The following is a 19421-nucleotide window of genomic DNA, read 5'->3' on the forward strand; positions in this document are numbered from 1 at the left end:
CCAACCCGATCCAGTCCGCACTGTCTTCATTTCTCCACCCAGTTTTTAGAAATTCTGAAGCAAGCTATTATGTTGCGAGTATTCATTTCATCCGCCTTGACGGACCTCAGATCACTGCGCGGGCCAGGCCTTGGCAACAAAAAGACATCAGCAACATCATCTTCACACTGTAATTACGAGAATGGGGGGGAAATTTCATTTTGATTAGCGAAAAAGCTTTTATTCTCAAACTCACATCCATAATTAATCATTAAATCATGGGAGAGTGAGTGAGAGGGATGGATGGGAGGGGAGGGGGACACAGTGAAAGGAGGATGGAGGGATGGATGGAGGGAGGGAGGGAAGTGGCAATAGAGAGAAAGGGAAAAGGCATGTAATTATCTGCAGAAGTTCGACATCCCCTGTAAATCCACAGAGCTGTCTGACGTGGCTAATTAAAGAAGCAATCAAAGGTCCACCTCCAGAGATTTTGAGAGAAAGACGAGAGAGAGGAAGAAGAAGAAAACAAGCCAGAGAGATAGAAAGAGGGCCTAATGGGGAGAATGAGAGAAGGGGAAGGAAGGAGGGGGAATATGGGAAAGAAGCGAGAGAAGAGTGTTGTGATCTTTGTTATTGTTTCATATGTCAACCTCCTTTCTTGGATGAGGCTCTTACATGCCTCCTCTCTCTTCTCAGTCTCTCTCTCCCTCTTTTTTTTTTTTTTTTAACTTCCATCTGGCCATCACGCTGTGATCGTTTCTGACCATCATCTGAAGAGTGCAAATGGTTGCTGTGATTTACAGCATCGGGGAAGTAAGCCACACTCCAACAAAAAGTAATATATTAGTCATATCTGGTTAGTAGTTTTTAAAGTTGAAATGATGGATCTTCCGATGCTTTTCTAGGGCACACAATCAGTGATGTAACCTGCAGTCATCAGGTGTTTCAGGCCTTTCAGCATCAGACGCCCTCTCACTGGCAGCCCTGCTGAGGCTGATCAGGCCTCACTTTGTGCAGCTGCAGCAACCTCCCACACGTTTGCTCTTTTTATCCACTGCCAACCAGATAAATTCTCAGCAACCTGTGTGTTGCAGTAGATGACACATTGATCTAGCAGAGGGACCTCCTTACAAAGCCCATACATCTTGTACTAAGTGTAATGGCTAACCAAGCCTTCTTAATTCCAGAGTCCCCTCCATCTGGTCCCCCTAAGAAGTAGTTAGCTCCAGTATGGCGATGGACTTTTGTCAACTCTGGCACAAGTCTAATGTCTAAATATAGTTGTGACTAATTGTTAAGATATACTGAGTTGCCTGCTCAAGTCTGCCAATGACTGACTGCAATGTTACCTTAGTTATTGCTCCTTTATAATATCACTTTTCATTAAATGTCCAAGTCTGTGTTTTCTGACTGTCCCTTTCTTCTCTTGTGAAAAATCTGGAAACCAATTAGTGTCTGGTAAGTTCTTTGTGTCATGAAATGAAAATAACATGTATGCTTCTTCAACTTTCTGCCATTGTCTTTTGGAGCAGTGTGAATGCATCCAGTATTTTTAAACCTAGGCTGCATCAGATAATGCTTGTGCTATTATTGTTTGCAAATTTCATACAGCACAACCGAAACAGAAATAGTAATTACTTTTGACCACACTGCAGAGAAGAGAAGAGGATGCTAAGGATGAAAGAATGAAACATGAAGGTGTAGTCAAGATGGTTTCCCCAATGATGTTGTTTTTTTTCCTCTTCACCTTTCATCTCTCTCTCTCTCTCTCCCTCTCTCTCTCTCTGGGGACGCAGACCTGGGGGACATGAGGTAGATAGAGTTAGTGTGGACCAGATTATACTCACACTGGGTCATCCTCTGTCAGCAGAAAAAGAGCTGAGAGCAGGACACTGACCTGTGTTCTCTCTGACCACTGTTATAGTGTGTGTGTGTCTGTCTGTCTGTGTCTATGTCTCTGTGTGTGTTTGTGTGTGTGTACCTCTCACCTTTTGAACCCCTTGCACTTCAATATGTGGAGCACTATATTTCATTGTCCAGGCTTTGGTTGTTATATTTGCTGGGAATCACCATCACTTTCATATATAGTTTCCTGTTTTAATATTTACCTAATATTTTATTTACTTAACATAAGTTGTCAAATAGCTGCATTGTCCTCTTGTTTATTGAGGTTTGGAAAATAGGTGAATATAGGTGAAAAACAGCTGCACTCTGCTCTCAATTATGTGAAGGAGGACTGACATTTATTGCTGTATGTATTCTGAAAACATAACTAAAATAGTTGGTAGGTCAGTTATTCCCAGAAGCAAGTATAGTACACCACCAAACAACAAAATTCTGTATATGTTTTGTATTGCAAGGTGGCTTTTTCTTTTGCTAAACATGTTTTCATCACAATCTGGTTTAACAAAAATGTCTCAAAATCTAATTTTCACATTTTGACTTGGCTTACACTCTTATCAGATCTCAGTCATTTGTGTTCCTAAATTATGCTGCAATCTGGATGTGGCAAACTCCACTATTCATCCTCTTAGCTTTCACTACACACAGTATACAAAGAGAGGACATGTAGGAAAACACATTATGGCTTTACTAAGACCTGCAGCTGTCCTGCCAGACCCAAACTCCTCTCTTTGTCACGGGAGACTAAAAAGACTATAGACTATAGACTATAGAAGAAAAAAAAACTCTTTTCACAGGAATAATACACAAAACACTTCCCTGCCAAAAACGTAAACTGCAAAACTTCTGTGTGTCAGAGGGTTTATACAAAAAGACATCTTAAGAGGCTTTATGGATGTTATAGACTAACATTGTGTTACATAAAATGACAATAGAGAATAAAAACACAAACTGTCATTTATCTGATAGTATCGCTGTGTTAAAGATATTTACTGTTTTCTGTAACTTCTAGCTGAAGTCACTGATGGATTAATATTGGCCTTCAGAGCCACTGTATCGGTGTAACAGCCCAGAAGGCCCTCTGTCAGTCTGTGCCCTCATTCTCTTCTGTTTATTCGTCCTTGGGGTGTGTTCAGTGCGTCTCCATCTCTCTCTCTGCCCTGTCCACCCGGTGTCAATCTGGCTGCTGTATAATTGGTTGTTTTTTGGTCGGCCGGCCTGTCCTCCCTGGCGTTGATTCATGGCGTTTGTAAAGGTGACAGTAGCGGCTGTCCCTACCAGACAAAGTAGAGCCATCACCAGCCGGACCTCAGCTGACCTGCTAGTTGGTGCACACACACTCGCACGGAAGCAGACACACACATACACGCATAGGAAACACATGCAGCTTTGCCTGAGGCCTTACAGGGGAGGAGAGGGAGGCAGGTAAGGTCATCATGTACACAGCTCGACCACAGAAGATCTTCAAAAATACACACACACATAGAAATGAATAAATACACACACATATGATTGTCGCTTTGTAGTATTCAAAATTCAAATTCAACACGTGTCACTGCAGAAATCTGATTATTACATATGGTCACAAATACAGGTATGCACTTCACCTACAGTAGAGAGCAACTTTATGTTATATGTATAAAGAAACTTCTATACACAGACATATCACTATTTACTTCCTGCAGTAATATATAAAGAAAGTCATATCCACGCAGTATAAGTAACAAATTACAGAAATGCAAAGACAGAAACAGTATGCAAATATAACACATATATAATAAAACTTTATCAGCGCCTTTCCTAAAAGAATTAAAAATTATTTACAAGAAAAAGATGCATAAAATCATTGAAACAATACAAGGTGGAAAAATAACGAAAATCAATTAAAATACAGTTATATGCTGTAATGAAATACTTAAAACTAATACTAATAATTAAAACTAATACTTACATAAATTTACATACATTACACACAGAGATATATAAATACCTAAAATGTGCACACACCCACAGAGACACACAAAACGCTCTCATATGCAGGCCTTCCCCAGTGACCTGGATACACCCAGAACTGACACTTTATCTACTTAGCAGTGTCACCTTCAAAAGCCTGCACCACTGACACACATGTACACACACACCCACACACCACTTCATGAGTAACCCCCCCCCCACAAATAACAGCTATATGTGTGTCAGGTTTAGGGGTCTTCATCATACCCTTTTTAAGGCACTGGCTTCATATCTATAATTGAAGGAAATCGGCTGGTAAAAGGATTGTAAAGGGTTTTGTGCTGTAGTTAAGAATTGATCAGAGGCTCTGGCTTTTTCATGGTCCTGCCATTGACCTTGTAATTGATTTGGTAAGCATGTTTTTTTTCTACCCTCTTGTGTTATGGTTTGATACAGTATAATTGACTTTGCTCGCTATAGTGCCTATTCAAGTTGATTTTCTTCTTGTCTTTCAGAGTGTGTGTATTTTTGTCTACCGCTACCCTTTAGAGAACCAATTAGGGTTTACTGTGGCGTACATTTAGATTAACATGAGGGTAAAATTTTAGGTTCAGGGATTAAACAACAAATACAATCAGCACAGTGTCCTCACAAGCATAACAGGACATATGTCTAGGTGTGTGTGCTGGCCTGATTACATGTGCATGTGCAAGTGAGCTTACATTCACAGCGAGCTGACCTGTGTTACAGCCAATGTAATTGATTGTGTGTGTGCTGGTGTCTCGGTGTTAAGGTTAATTTCTCTAACTGCTGGTAAGTGCTGTCTGACCGCTCCCCTGGCGGCCTCTCTGAGCTGAAGTAATGCCACTTAGAGGCCCCAGGCCCCCGCCATCGGCCAACCCATTGATCCGATGATCAATAATTGCATCTGTACCGTACACTGTGCAGGGAAGCTCCCGCGCTGACCTGACACTAACACACCAACCGGTGTAAGGCGCAGAGTCACACTACACAAATGGTTATCAAACTATGGTCCAGGGATCACCAAAGGGTTCTTAAAGGGGTTCCAGAGGAGTCCCCAGCAAAATTAGGTTTAGTTTAATTTCAGTAGCATTTCATTCATTAGGGGTTATCCCATTTGGAGAATAGATTCTCTCTTATCACTATTATCTCCCCATACAGTGCAGACAGTTGTATTTTCTACAGACTGTGAACACAAAGCAGAGTTTAAAAAGAATAAGCACATGGGGTCTATAGCAGTTTCAACCCATTGCTTCTTTGCAGTGCGCATAATTATCACATAGATTTTTGGTCCACACAGTTTTTTATTTGTACAACTGCCCAAATCTCAGAATCCATGTCTCATCTTGAAAATCAGTTGTGGTAGCAAATCAATGCACTTGTCCATAATGGCAAAGAAAAGTTATGTTTCTACCAAGGTTGACATAATGTAAAATGCAACAAAAAAATACTATTGACTTTCATAGTTCATATAAACAGTAGAATTCCCTTCACATACACAGTAACCTCTGCACTAGTTTATATTAGTTACTGATTCAGTTGCACAGGTCAGACTTTCCTCAAGACGTTTCTGTCATCTGAAAATCAAAATGACATCACTGCCTGTCTGTGCATCCTTTTCTTCCTCCTGTTGTTTCATTCCTCTCAGGGAGCCTCCATCTTGTTTCAGATCACAGCTAATAAAGCAGCCTGCCTCTCTCTCTCTCTCTTATCCTCTCTCCTACTTCCTGTTAAAAGAATCAGTCAGTCAGAACACTCAAAACACATATTAAACAGGCATCAGCCTCTCGCCGGGGCCAAATCACGCTGTTCAAATGTTGTTCTTCCACCGGGAGCGCAGGACAACTGAAGAGATGGGATCTGCAACATTAACTTGATTCACGGCTGCGGCGACTGAGTGACACTCCATAAACCTCAGTGGGCCGCCGCTGGGCCCCGCCGACAGCACCCCATGGCTAATGTGACACACACTAGCAACGCATAGTCTTACCACCCCCACAGCACTATGCATACACACGTAAGCAAGCACAAGCAGGGACTCGCATATACATACAAATACATGTACAAGCACGTTATACACACACACATACACACACACACACACCAGTAAAGTCTTACCAGAATATTCCACCCACATATTGACACATGCATACAACATGTAAATTCAGAGACTCACAAAAACACAAAGATGCATTAACACATATTTGGCACTTGGCAAAACTGAGCTTTACCAAGCTGAACATACACACAGAGTCAGGAGTTCACACACTAATATGCCATTTGTCTCTCTCTCTCTCACACACACATGCACAAACGCAGGCTTTATGATAATGCAACCGAAACTGCACAGCCATTGAGTTATTGTCCTCTCCAGAAGACCTCTCAGCTCGCAGCATTTCGGCGTAGGCAGTTAGCATTGGGCCCTGTAGCTCTGTGTAAATAGGTAACCTCTGCTGCTCAAAATGCCAACTTCCTCTGGCTGTCTTCAGCAGTGCTGACTCTCTCCACACACTAACTACTGTGCTTGTCACTTGAGATACAGATAGAAGAGTCTGAGCTGGTATTTACTACACCAACTTGTTGCCTGTGTACTGCAGCATCACAGTGATTTTTTTTGATAGTTTGTCTTTAAACAAATGTGCATTGTTATACTACACATATACAGAGAGAGATATGCAGTAGAAATATAGTGATAAATAGAGACTCATATCATGAAGCATACCTAAAGTCGTTCCTCATTGGTCAGAATAAGAGAGTTGTGCATTTTCTATGCAAAATTGCATAGCAATGTTACTCTAAATGTATTTAAGCTATGATGCAAAATGTAGCCTATCCAAACAAGGTGCCAGAGAACCAAGAAATGTCCCTCTTTACAACGCTGTGCTCTCCTTTACACTAAAAGGCAAACGATTCAAGAGTTTGTATTAACTGCTCTAATCAGGTATGAAAACACACTAAGAGAAAAATCCTCTGAGTGAAAGAGTGAAAGCAGCTTTATCCTCAGAAAAATCACCCTGTCCATCTGCACCTAAAGTGCTACACTCTCTCTTGACCCTCCTGATATCAGATTTTGTTCTGTGACATGTAGGTGTGTAAATTCTCTATCATTTGTTAAGTCCATTAGGGCTGAACAGCAGACGATGGCTAACTTTTCTTTCATTCTCTTTGTGTCTGTGTTTCTTTTTGAAGAGAGATCTTGAAATGGCTGTCTTTGTCCGGTGTTCCTGCCTTGTTAGTTCCCTAGAATAAAGATGGCAGGTGTAGACAGGTGTAGGTGTATGTGTGTGTGTGGATGTCATTAAAATAATTAACTACTGGAACACCTCATCTTCTCACTTTAAGGATAATGCCAGTTTTTCGTAATGTGTCATACTGTATGATAAAGTATTAACATGACCACCGGTTGGATTTATATAATGAAGACAGAGAAGTAATTTCCTGCCAGTCTTCTCATCAGTTCTCAATGAAACAAGAATCAGTATTTCTCCAAAGCTTTGAACAATGAAGAAGTGTCATTGTATGCATGCATTACTGACTTGGCTGAAGCTGTGTTTAAGTGTTTAATGTGCCGCTTTTAACTTTGCTTGTAGCCATTAAGAATAACAGGTGTGTTTCTTGACACCGGCATGAGTCCAGGTTCACTCTGATGTTGGACAGGCTCACATGTAAAGTGTCCACAGTTTCATCCAGCGCTTCACAAGCAAACTCGTAAAATGTACCAATAGTCTGTTTTGAGAGTGTATACGTGCAGGATTAACAGACTCCCTTTCAGCAGAGGACGAGTGGTCACTGCCTACTTGTCCAGTGAGAGTGAGAATTAAAGTTAACACTTCTCTGTGTCGGTTTGAGGACAGGGCACTGCTGGGTCAGACACTGTTTGCAGCGCAACTCTGACTTTCTGATCACATTGTCAACCTTGTGAATGCAGGACATTAAATGTCAGGGGGAGATAGGAATATCAATGATTGATGAGTTTGTTCCTGTATGTGCTGTGAGATCTGTGTGATCTTGCCGCTACCCTTGGGGGTAAACCCTCCAAAATGTCAACTTTTCAGGAACCAAAAGGAAAAAAGAAAAACAAAAGTTGTTTTATTTCCTGAAAAGTTGAGGTTTTGAAGAGAGTTGTTGGAATATTAAAGGGTTTCATGAGCTGAAAGGGTTGTAGAATCTGCAAACTTTCAAGTACAAACCCTCGGATGAAACTAAAACATTGCAAATTAAGGTCAATATGCTCTTCCACTGACAATAATACATGTGTGATTTCAGTTTTTTGTACAGTAAGTTCATCTGTGCCCAGAAGCCCAGGCGTGAAACAGAGTCCCCTCTTCACTGTCTCAAATTCCCATTTTTCTGCATAGATTAGCCTACAAGTGTCTGAGCCAGGCGCTGTTTAAACAATGGCATTTCTAACACTGTTCCTATCACCTTGGAAACGCCATGGCAACCTGTGATCTGAGAGGGCACAGTGTGGCTCAATTAGCACCAGCCGTATCTCACCACACTCTTCTGCCAGCCTAATATCTCCATATTCTGTCTCCTTTCATGCATTAAGTGACACAAATATGTGCAGTGTTACATCACCTTTTATATCAACTTAGCTCTTCATATAGCTTTTTTTCTCACAGTGATTGATGCATAAACATAAGTTCAACAGTTGTAGTGACTGAGAACATTAAGAGGGATGAGTGGCCATGTGTGTTACTGTATGTGCAATAATTGCCATGCCTATTTTAGTACTTTGGATCATCATCTTGCCATTAAATTATTCTCCTTTTATATTGTGTTTGTACTCTCTTCTGTCTCTTGTTTTAGCTCCAGTTGTTTTCTGTCCATGTAGTCTGCCAGTAGAAAATATGCTGTGACTAGAGGAAGAGCTCAGATACTATTGATTTAATTTCATGTTGTAGCACTCTAAGAATTGAATAAAAGTATCTGCAAAATATCAAACAGGTGAAATGTAATGTGAAATGTGTCCCTCTGTTCCTTAGGTATTGTGTCCAAGTCTTTCGAGTGTCGTCTGAAGGGCCAGGGGGCTACATTTGTGGAGGCAGAGACCGTGGGCTCCCCTGTACGCAGGAAGGGCTCATCAGAGGCATCCGGGCACGATGAGGAAGTGCAGCAGGTCATCATTATCCAGGGCTATGGCGGCGGGGAGGTAGCCATCGACCAGGCCCTGGAGGAGTCTGCTGCTGCCACCCTGCAAACACTGGCCATGGCTGGCCAGGTGGCCGAGGTGCTGCACATCACAGAGGACGGACAGGTCATAGCCTCAGGCAGGGAAGTGGCATCCGCAGGGGCCCACCTGGCTGGAGGAAGCACCCAGTATGTGGTGCTGGAGTCCGGGGAGGCCAGGGAGGAGCTGCGGGCTGTGGCCAGAGGAGAGGTGGCAGTTGCCGCCGCAGGAAAAAGTCACATTGTGTCCGAGTCGTCCACGGCCCTGGACGCTCTGCTCAGCGCCGTCAGCGAAATGGGCCACCAGGAGGAAATGCAGGGAGAGGCAGCCGTCATCCACGAGGTCCTGACCCCCGAGATAGTCGAAGCCGTGCAGAGTGAGGCGCAGTCGGAGGTGAAACAGGAGCAGGAGGAGGTGCGGGTCATCCAGGAGACCGGCCAGGAGGAGATGCAGGAGGTGCTGCAGCTCGCCGCGTCACAGATGATGAAAGAAGGTCTGACCCAAGTCATCGTCAATGACGAAGGCACTCACTACATCGTGACGGAGCTGGACAACTGCACCTTACAGGTGGAGGGAAGCGTGTATGGAGAGGCTGGGGCAGGTGACGGGGAGGTGCAGCAGGCAGAGCAGCAGGCTGGAGAAGAAATGGTGGTTTATTTGGATGGAGCCCCTCATAATATAGTCCTGGAGGGGTAGAAGAGAGAGAAAAGAAGTAATAGAGGTAGAGATGTGTCATTTTATTTCAGTTTTTTCCCTGTTTAATTTTGTTAAAGCCTGCATTAGGCCAGATGTTTTCAAAATCAGTCTCTTACAGTCTTCCTCTTCCCTTGTTCCCTTTAATTTCACCCTGTTTGATTCTTCCCCTACATCTCCTCTGTTTTCTGTTTTTTACTGTCTTCTCTTGGGCTATGCTAAACTCAGGTTAAACATCATTTATTTAGAGGGACAGTGAAGGAAAGAGGTTTTGGTGCTAAGTGAGCTAACTTGCAATCCTCACCCCCACCAAGACTATATTAACACCTTGATTAATGCCACGCAAGGAAATGAATATATATCTTCTTTAAATATTTTTTAAAAATGCATCAAATATTCTGAGAATGAAATGGCTCACTAAAAAGGAGGATGTGTATTTTGCCCTGTAGAGGTAACAACAGTTTTCTTTCTCTTTTTTTGTAATACATTTGTATATCACCATCTGAAGTTTTGTTTTGTTGTGATTTTCCTCATAAGTCCTATGACGGTTTGGTTTATTAATTTCTGTCTATTTTCTGAAGTGTTTTTCTTCCATCCTCTGTAGTGATTAGTGTATTATCAGTTATAAAACCAATAATTTGGTGGATTTTGAAAAATTCCACAACAGGTCTTAGATGTTTTATGTGTAACAAATTATACTTTTTTGTCAACCCATCATTTTTTTGAAAAACCTCTAATAAAATGAATGCAGTTTCATTTGTGACAATAAAAATTGAGCCTAATTTTTAACCACTGTGTCCAAATTTTCTTCATAGAAGTGTTTGCTGTTTGTTGTTATGTCAAGCACACACCTCAGCATCAATACTACTATTACATGTACAGAACGGCGCCATCGTACAAGCAACATGCACATACATGCATCAACTGATAGCTCCCATCATGCTTTCTGATCACTAACACGGTCATTATCATCACCATTATCATTATCGTCATCATGATCACCATCATCCTAATCGTCATCCTCTTTTCTCTCCCCCCATCAGGTCCATTCTGTTCATTGTGTACAACCCCCCCGCCCCAGTATTCAGCACTGGAGGGAGAATCAATATTCATTTAGGCCCCTACACAGGCCTGGTTTCTGATGGAGTGAGTGGGAGAGCAGTATGACGGCTGCAAACACAATGGCCAACCGCTGAAAGTAGAGAGAGAAAGCACTCATACACACCGAGGGCATCAAAAGATCATCCCTTTAACACACGCTCACACACACACACACACACACACACACACACACACACACATCTCCAGCACATGCAGAGTGAGAAGGTGGGCTGAGAGAGAAAGTAGTGGAGGAGTGGGCAGAAAAAAATGAGAGGATTACAGATGGATGTTGAGAGGTGAGGCCAGAGAGAAGTGAAAGAGCAGCGAAAGCCACAACCACACAGAGGGAAAATAACCATATGTTATTCATATCAAAATACAGACAGTGTGTATGTGTGCGGTGGTGGTGGGATGGGTTAATATTTAAAATACTCCATGTAATCTGAATTTATTTGCATTTAATGTAGAACAACAAAAGAATGCATTTATTGTTAGTGCTTTGCAGCCTTTTTTGGCTTGAGACCCTCTTTGCAGCTGTCAGTCTACTTGGGATCAATAGTTCAGGTTTTTTGGAGTTATAACTGTCAACCAAAGACCAACCAAAGACTTTTATTTGAGGCTTGAAAATGTAATAAAACAAGGAGGAAAGATTGGAGGATGTGGAATATGTAATATTATTTCTGTGTTGCATAAGTTCTCTGCTTTCCAGTCATGCAACCCCTCCTATTTTTTGTGACCCCTTGTGTGTTCCCAGTCCCTAGATTGGGAACCACCACTTAAAAGTAACTGCAAGCGTTTAGCAGAACAGAAATTACAAAACAGGAAAAGAAAAAAAGGTTAAAAAAATATTTAACCAGTTTAAATTTTAATTTCTAAGCTAGGACGTGTCATGTGTTAATGATCTCAAAACAGCCTCAATTCTTTATATCATGGATTCCGCTCAATGTTGGAAATTCTGGTGTTTGTTGACATGATTATATCACAAACTTTCTGCAGATTTGCTGCACATTTATGCTGCCAGTCTCCCATTCTATTACATCCCAAAGATATTCTACTGGATTCAGATCTGGTGACTGGGGAGGTCACTGAAGTATACGGAACTCATTGTCATGATAGGCAATATGTTTACAACTATGGTTGTGAAGACTCCACCACAGATGTTAGGTGTTCCTAATAAAGTGATCAGTGAGTGTATATTACTGTATGAAGCCTGTAATGCAAATACCAAAGTAAGTGACCTGACACAAGCTGAGTTCATGCCCTCCACTAACACCTCCAGTTCATTGTGTGTGTGTGTGTGTGTGTCGGTGTTTTTTGTTCTGAATGGGAATGTCTGTCTGCGCCCCTGCTTGTACATTATTCTACATGTCTGGCTGAGTGATTGTGTACTGCATTGTGTGCATCCCCACCCTCCCTGTGTATCTCCCTAATCAGGGCTGGATGGCTCATTATTAACTGCAGCAGGCCACTCGTGTGACATGGAAGAGGGAGAAATTAGCAGCTGTCACACAGTGATGAGTTCATTTCCTGACAGGCCTCTGCTTCGAGGAGTCCTGCTGCAGACGACCAGACGGCTGATGGAAACCTGCCGCTGAAGCTTAATTGGAGAGCCGGAAAAGGGCAGGGGGGAGGGAGGGGGAAGGCATGGATGGAGAGATGAGGGTAAAGCAGTGGGAGCAAGAGTGGAAGTAACACATAAAACACCAAGAATTGTTTAAAATGCAACCACTGAAAGAGATATTTCAATTTGACTTCTTTATCAGCTGTCCTGTGCAGCTGGATGCAGTGGAGGAAGGTAAGGCATAAGTACAATTTTGAGGTACTTTAAAGAGAACTGTTATTATCTCCTAAACTATAATGCAAAGCTATAGATTAAACTACCCAGAACTATTTAAAACACTTAAAATGAGCTCCACTTTTACATTAACATAGTGCTTATACTTTAATGAATAACCCAAACATATAAAAATGCAGTTTATATTCACTAAAGGGTTATTCTGTGGAATGATTCCTTTTAATTTTGATCCCTTATAGCAACTTTGATCAATATTTTCAATATTTATATTTTTACAGTAACACCAGCTCACGTGATTGTGTATATGTGAAAAGGTTTGCTTTGGGATAAATCTGCAGAGAATTATAACCAAACTGTGCAGTTTTCCTCAGCTCTATGGAGGTCTTGAGTGTCTTTTAGCTCACTGTTTTGGTTTTCCTGGCACACAGCTTTACTGTTGCGGTTCACACTCACCACTCATGTTTTTGTATGCAGCAGGCTGCTATTTTCAGCAAAGACCCTCCATAATCCACTGAAGGCTAAGCTATCTGCCAGCCACCAAACAGCAGACAGACAAGTTATCGACTAGCTCGTTGACAAAGCAGAATATTTCGCTGCTAAAGGGTCATATATTTCCCCCTGGAGCTGGTGGAGACCAAAATCTGAGCTAAAGAATTTATATTGGACCTGTTTCACCAGGTGGACGAAAATTCCAAATGAATGTTAATGTTGCTCTGTATCAGCATGATGTGTAAAGAGACAACTTTTTGCAATAGAATGCGATAGCATGTTAGCTTGTTGCTCGCTGACCCCCAGGGGCCAGTTATTTCAGGTTTAGGTACAATTTACTAACACCCAGCCAGTGGAGACACTATATTTTTAAGCTTTCAGCTGTATAATCTGCTATGAATTGTAGCTGATTACTTTTTCAGACAAATAATAATTTACTCACAGTTCCACATCAGTATATTGCAGGTGGAACAGCTGGTGTTAAAAGGTTAATGCCTTTGTACTTTTACTTTAAGGGCAGGATATTCGCTTGTAATGTGGTATTTATTTCCATTTGGAAAAAATGCTACTGTACAGATCTAAATACTTCTCACCCCTACCCACCATATCCTGGTTAGGAGTGGAGCATATAGGGACTCGGCATGTTCAGTGACACACACAAATAAATGCACACTCACCTACACACTCCCATACATAGAAACACTAACTTGTACTCTCTCCCAGGGGCAACTCTCATCACTCTCCCGGGGACAAGAGAGAGGGACAGGAGTGTAGATGGGGGTCTCTTTCTCTCTCTCTGTTTGCCTGAGTATGATAAATATGGCAATTCTGTTTAGTCGCCATCTATAGAAAACATATCAGCCTGGGGATCATTTTCTTAATGTCTCCGCTATTAGTTTTGGCTTCCCTTTGGCAGTATTAGCATGCTGGCTGATACGCTCTGCTTGTGTGTGTGTGCGTGTCCTCGGGGCTCCAGGTACAATTCTATTAAACCCGACTTGTTTGTTTATTTCCTGTCTGTCTCCCTCTACATGCGCCCCTGCTCGCCAGGACCTTGAATGTTGGTGTGTACATACATCCATGCTTACATCGATAGGCCACGTATAGTTCCATGTACAGTCAGAATCCAATGTTTGTTTTTGTCATTTTTGTTGCTGTAAATCGATAGCTGTTTGAAGCAGAGGTGGAGTGTAGGGGAAGCCACGGTTCAGTTATGGTTCATCGCTTCCATGGGAGTTATTATGGGAAAATGGGGAGGAGGTGGGGGGCAGCGGGAAAGGGGGTGTGTGGGGAGCCCTGCATGGCTGTTCTCCCCTTCTCTTACTTTTCCTATGTGGCTCTGCATTTGTGTCTTTGATCATGTTAATCCCTGCCTAGCGCCCACCCTCCCCCCTCAGTCTCCCTGCCATAGACTCACTGCCACACACACCTCAGCGCCTGACAGAAATTGACAGCCCACTCTATCCCACACATACACACCCCGTCCAAAATGGCAAGCATTCTCCACTCCTCCATAGAGCAGCTTACCCCTACACCCAAAAAAAAGAATAAAATAAAAACACCAGGCAGGCAGTCCCATTGACAGTCTGCAGCACTTCATTAAGGAGAAGCAGTGATTGAAAAGGGATCTGATTAGCTCACTATGATGAGATAGCAATGTTTCAACCTTGAACCAGAAACAACTGTAAGTGCTTTTTAATTAGGCACACAACACTGAGGAATAGCACTTCAAAACATAAAAAAGGGGGAGTGAAAGACAAAGTATCTCCGGCAGAAGGGAAAGTAAATGATGAGGCAAAGAGTGGAACAGTGGGAGGCCTATTCCCTCTGCCCTTACAAGAGCATCACTTTTTCAACAGCATGCACATCGTGGAAGAGAAACTTGAAATTGAATTGAGCTGAAATGCTCTCAAAACAGTTCCAGTGTAGCTTCTCCTCCATTTAGATGTACAATATTTAAAATTATATACACCTCTTGGGGGTAAGAAAATGTTCAGCCTTAAATCTACCCTTTTGAATTAAACAATTTGACATTCTCAATTTTATCAGTGGCCTTGACAGAGTCTGATTCACGTGTATAGACTCAGAGAAGTCGGCACGCTACCCTGAGCCAACACGCTACTCTGTTTAAATAGCAGATCTTCACTGTCAGCCTGCGATAACACCTTTCTACATAGCTGCTGCAGCCATCTGCTTCATGTCAGCACTGCCATATAGGGGTTAATTCTGTTGGTATATTCATTTTAGCAAAACAAACAGCATGACAGATGAAGAGAGGGAAAAAAAATGGTATGATAGGTTTTCTTGATTCAGAAAATATTTCATGATAAGGTGAAACTTTAATGTTCCACTTGGCAAAAATTGGGTCACTCCAGCAGTAAACACTTAGAGAGAGAAAATAACAACTAATGTGAACATGGAAAATACCTGGAAATGATGCACCAAGATGAAGCAGAGAGAGAAGTTAGAAGTTAAAATTGTAATGCAGGTTTCTTTCCAATATCTTCTGTCTATATATCTGTCTTTTCAAATCAGTTTCCATGAATATTTATGGTACCTAATTGTTAAAAGTTTTTTCATAATTTGCGTTCACTTTAGTTCCCCACTTCATTTTACCTCCAGTCAAGTGTTTGGTAAGAATTGTGATTATTGCATTGACGATGCAAGATGACAACAGTAATACACATACCAGGCCAGTTATAGAGAATGAAAGACTAAGACCATGTGGCTGCAGCCATGCTGGTGGTTCTGTGAGGCTAATGGTGCAGTTGGACCAAGATCCACTCTATAAAATTTACCTACTTGGTGTAGCCTAAAGAAGGAGGTTACAGAAAATAGCAGAGGTAGGTTTATAAACTTAACCTCTAGGAGCTAGCATGGCTAGCAGGCTAACAGTAGCAGTCCACAAAGCTGCAAATTATGTAGCATTTAATCAAACATTTTACCATCATTAACCTCACTGTCACTGTCCTGACACTCACTACAGCCAAACAGCATCCCTTCTTATCTACTGCTTGTATGATTTCTCCTGCAGTTATAAAACAACAATATAAACAAACACTATTTCCTGAATGAGAGGTCAGATCCTCCCACAGGTCAAAGTTCAATCTGATTGAACTCTGTTTGAAGTAAAGCAGATGGGTCAATTGGTGACCAGAGACAAATGTTTCTTGCTCCATTCCACATAGACATGAATGGGAATCAAATTTTAATCAGACTGCATCATTAGGCACAGCAGTGTTCTGACCTAAATGCTAACATCAGAATTTGGCTAACGTTTGCTGGCAGACACGAATAACAGCAGCCTGGCCAGTATTAATCTCTTCCTGAAAGACCTTCGTTCCTGAAAGCTGATTGATGGACCACAGCTCAGCTGGTGGAAACCCAGTTTGAATGTTGTTAATTTTGCAGCATTTCAAAAACCGATGTTGAAAATGTGTTTGTCAGTCGGATGGAAACAAATCTGTTGGTATCCTTTACTAATTCAACACAGTGAGGCCCCATCCTTTAGCTTCAACCAACTACATATTGACACTGCTGTAAACTTTGAGCTACATGTTTTCTTAGTTTTACTAACTGTCAGATATCATTTCACTGAGAGAAACAGGAAAAGACTTATGAACATTCTTAGGGCAGATGTGTCAGATTTTTGATGAAGAAAGATCCCACATATTGCAACACAACTCTGTTTTCATTTATTACTCTTACATTCCAGTCCAGTTGGACTATCGTCAGTGTGTGAAATGTTTATAAATGGACCCATGTGTGTTTGCATTTTAACCATTAAAATGACATGACTAAAATGAGAATGTCAAATATCTCTGTGCATGAGCAAAGTTTTATTTTGCAGCAGGCTTTTTTTCTTAGTCATCCCCTGTCACATCTATTACTTTCCTTTTTCTGTCTCCTACGTCTTTCTTCTAATGTATGGCGAGGAAGTGAGGTCTCAACTCGCGGGGTGATCTCATTTGCTGGATTGAGTTTTAGTGTCACTGATATTGGATTAGATGTGATACTACTCCTGACTGTGCCACTGGAGAAGTGCAGTCACAAATTTATGCCGCTGCCAATGGGTGGTGTCTGTGTCATTCAACAGGACTCATATTATTGGCTAATTCCCTCATCCCTAGTGATCTGGTTGGCATTTCAGCCCTTTAAAAAACCCTACATGGGAGTTAGCCTTTGAGTATAATGTTCTCAGAGAAGAGGAATACGTCATTTGCGAGGATTTATTCCCAAATTGATCTTAAACATATCTGAGCTTGTTATAATTTCTCTGGCTCTCTCGTAGCAGGGTATTTCAAAGCAGGACATAATTGCAGTGTGCTTCCTTCCCAGCCACCCTGACCGTCTGCCTTTTAACCATCTTGCATGGTGAATTGAGCCTCGCATTTGTGAAGTGTAGCCCTGGGAGTCCCCTAGTGGCCCCTGCCTTGCTGTAACAAGCGTGGGGGGCCCCTGTGGTAAGTGCTCTCTGGGGACCCTGGCTCTGATCTGTCCGTCCCTGGGGCCCTGTTAATTCCTGCTCCACTCAGAAAGCCTCGCCACTCTCCACTGCTCTCCTCCTCCTTCTCTCCATACTGCTCTCTTCCTCTTCTTCATCTGCTGATCGCCCTCTCTCTCTCTCTCTCTGTTCTTTATGTAGAAGGTGTGCTGTCAACAGGAAACTCGGCCAGTCTCATTAAAAAGCTTGTAGAGGTTGTGAAGTTGTGACGGTGACAGAGATGTGCGGATCAGTGGCAGGGTAGTGTCATGGTTGCAGAAACAGTCCATTAACCAAACTCTGCTGATAGATTCAGTTAATATATGATGTGGAATCAGCCCAGTGTCCCCATGAATTCTGTCCATACTGGACGACTCTGCCCCTCACAATTTACGTCAAGTAGTGTGCCCTATAACAAGGTGGAAAGTATGAGTGTGGAGGTTGGGGTGGTGGATGGGCAAGCAGTGCACTCTCATACAGGAGACCATGGTTCTCCTTTTTATTATCTGTCACTATGATCTTTCCTCAGCCTTAACCAAGAGTTTTAGTTCTCTAACCCTAACCATACCTCTTTTCCTGACCTTACCCATGCTGTAGTTCCCATGAGCTATGAGATATTGAAGAAAGTGAGAACTTTCAAAACATTGGCGATTGATGTAAGTTGCATTCGAATATTGTCTGGAGTTTAAATTGATTTTCATGTCAGTGATACAGTTTTGTGATACAGTATATCAGCATCTGTCTACAGAGGCTACCAGGATCATTTTCTGAAATCTGTATAAACATATCTTTTCTCAGTTCAACCAGTGTTTGACAGTTGACAGTGACAAGCAGTTACAAAAACAAGACAGTAATGACATCTGACAAAGGTCTTGAGTCTGAATCAAACTGAGGGCATTGCAATTATAAGTACATTATTGGACTGAATCACCAAGATGCCCCAACAGCCTGTCTAGGCTGTTTTAATATGACTGTTCTGTAACAGCATAGTGTGAAATTTTGGGGCTGTTAGCTGTGACTGGACTTGGATCCTCCCCCCCCTGCCAAAGTGTCCCTGAACACAACACTGCAACCCTAGTTTTTCTAGATAAGGGCATCCTCCAACTGGGGCACCAAAAGGCTCTCACGATCTTTTAAGCATCATTTGTGTCTTTCTGCGAGCTTTCCTATCTGCCCTCTGTCCCTTCCTTCCTACCCCTCCCCATCTCCCTCCATTCCTGCCCTGTGGCTGCGCTGAAGAAGGGGCTTGAGCGTGGGGGGGCTGGGAAGGTGGAGGGTCGAGGGGAGGTGGGGTGTGGGGGGGCGTGTACATGTGGGGAGGAGGAAGGGGGAGGCGCCCAGATCATGCCGGGCGACTCCACAGGAGTGATAAGAGCGAATAAGCTGTCAGCGTGGGCGTCGGATGGGCCTTATTGTTCATATTTAGATGGAGGAACAATGGCGGGGTGTCAGGCGCCTATAGTTCATAATCTGCTGATGCTGACCAAGTGTCAGTGTGATCCATGAGCACTGAGGCTCCTGAATCCTTAAGCAATCCCCCGTAGGAATGTCATGGGGGAGAGTACAAATGGGACAGCATCTGCCGGACTATAGATAGATAGGTATAGCAGAAGGGGAGGGAGGAGAGGGAAAGGAAGGAGGGCGAGGGAGAAAAGAAAAGATAGAAAAAAGAAGTAGAAGTACGAGGGAGGCGAGTGAGACAAATCCAAAGAGGACAAAATAAAAGGCATGAAGCAGAATTCGGCAAAAGAACGACTGTGCAAATTTTACCCCCCCCCCCAAAAAAAAATGAAAGCTGCTAATTGTGAGCAAGCGTGGAGGAAATGGAGGAA

At 42.4% G+C, this 19421-nt stretch overlaps 1 protein-coding gene across 1 annotated transcript in view; it reads left to right on the forward strand.

Moving 5' to 3' along the window:
• The window catches only part of znf407 (zinc finger protein 407), a 141740-nt gene extending 131230 nt beyond the window's left edge, over positions 1-10510 (forward strand). The window contains exon 10 of the mRNA XM_018683751.2: positions 8844-10510. Coding sequence (XP_018539267.1) covers positions 8844-9724 — 881 coding nt within the window. The 3' untranslated portion in view covers positions 9725-10510. The remainder of the gene's footprint in view (positions 1-8843) is intronic.
• The last annotated feature ends 8911 nt before the right edge of the window (positions 10511-19421 follow it).

This window comes from Lates calcarifer, linkage group LG15, assembly GCF_001640805.2.
Source record: "Lates calcarifer isolate ASB-BC8 linkage group LG15, TLL_Latcal_v3, whole genome shotgun sequence".
NCBI lineage: Eukaryota > Metazoa > Chordata > Actinopteri > Centropomidae > Lates > Lates calcarifer.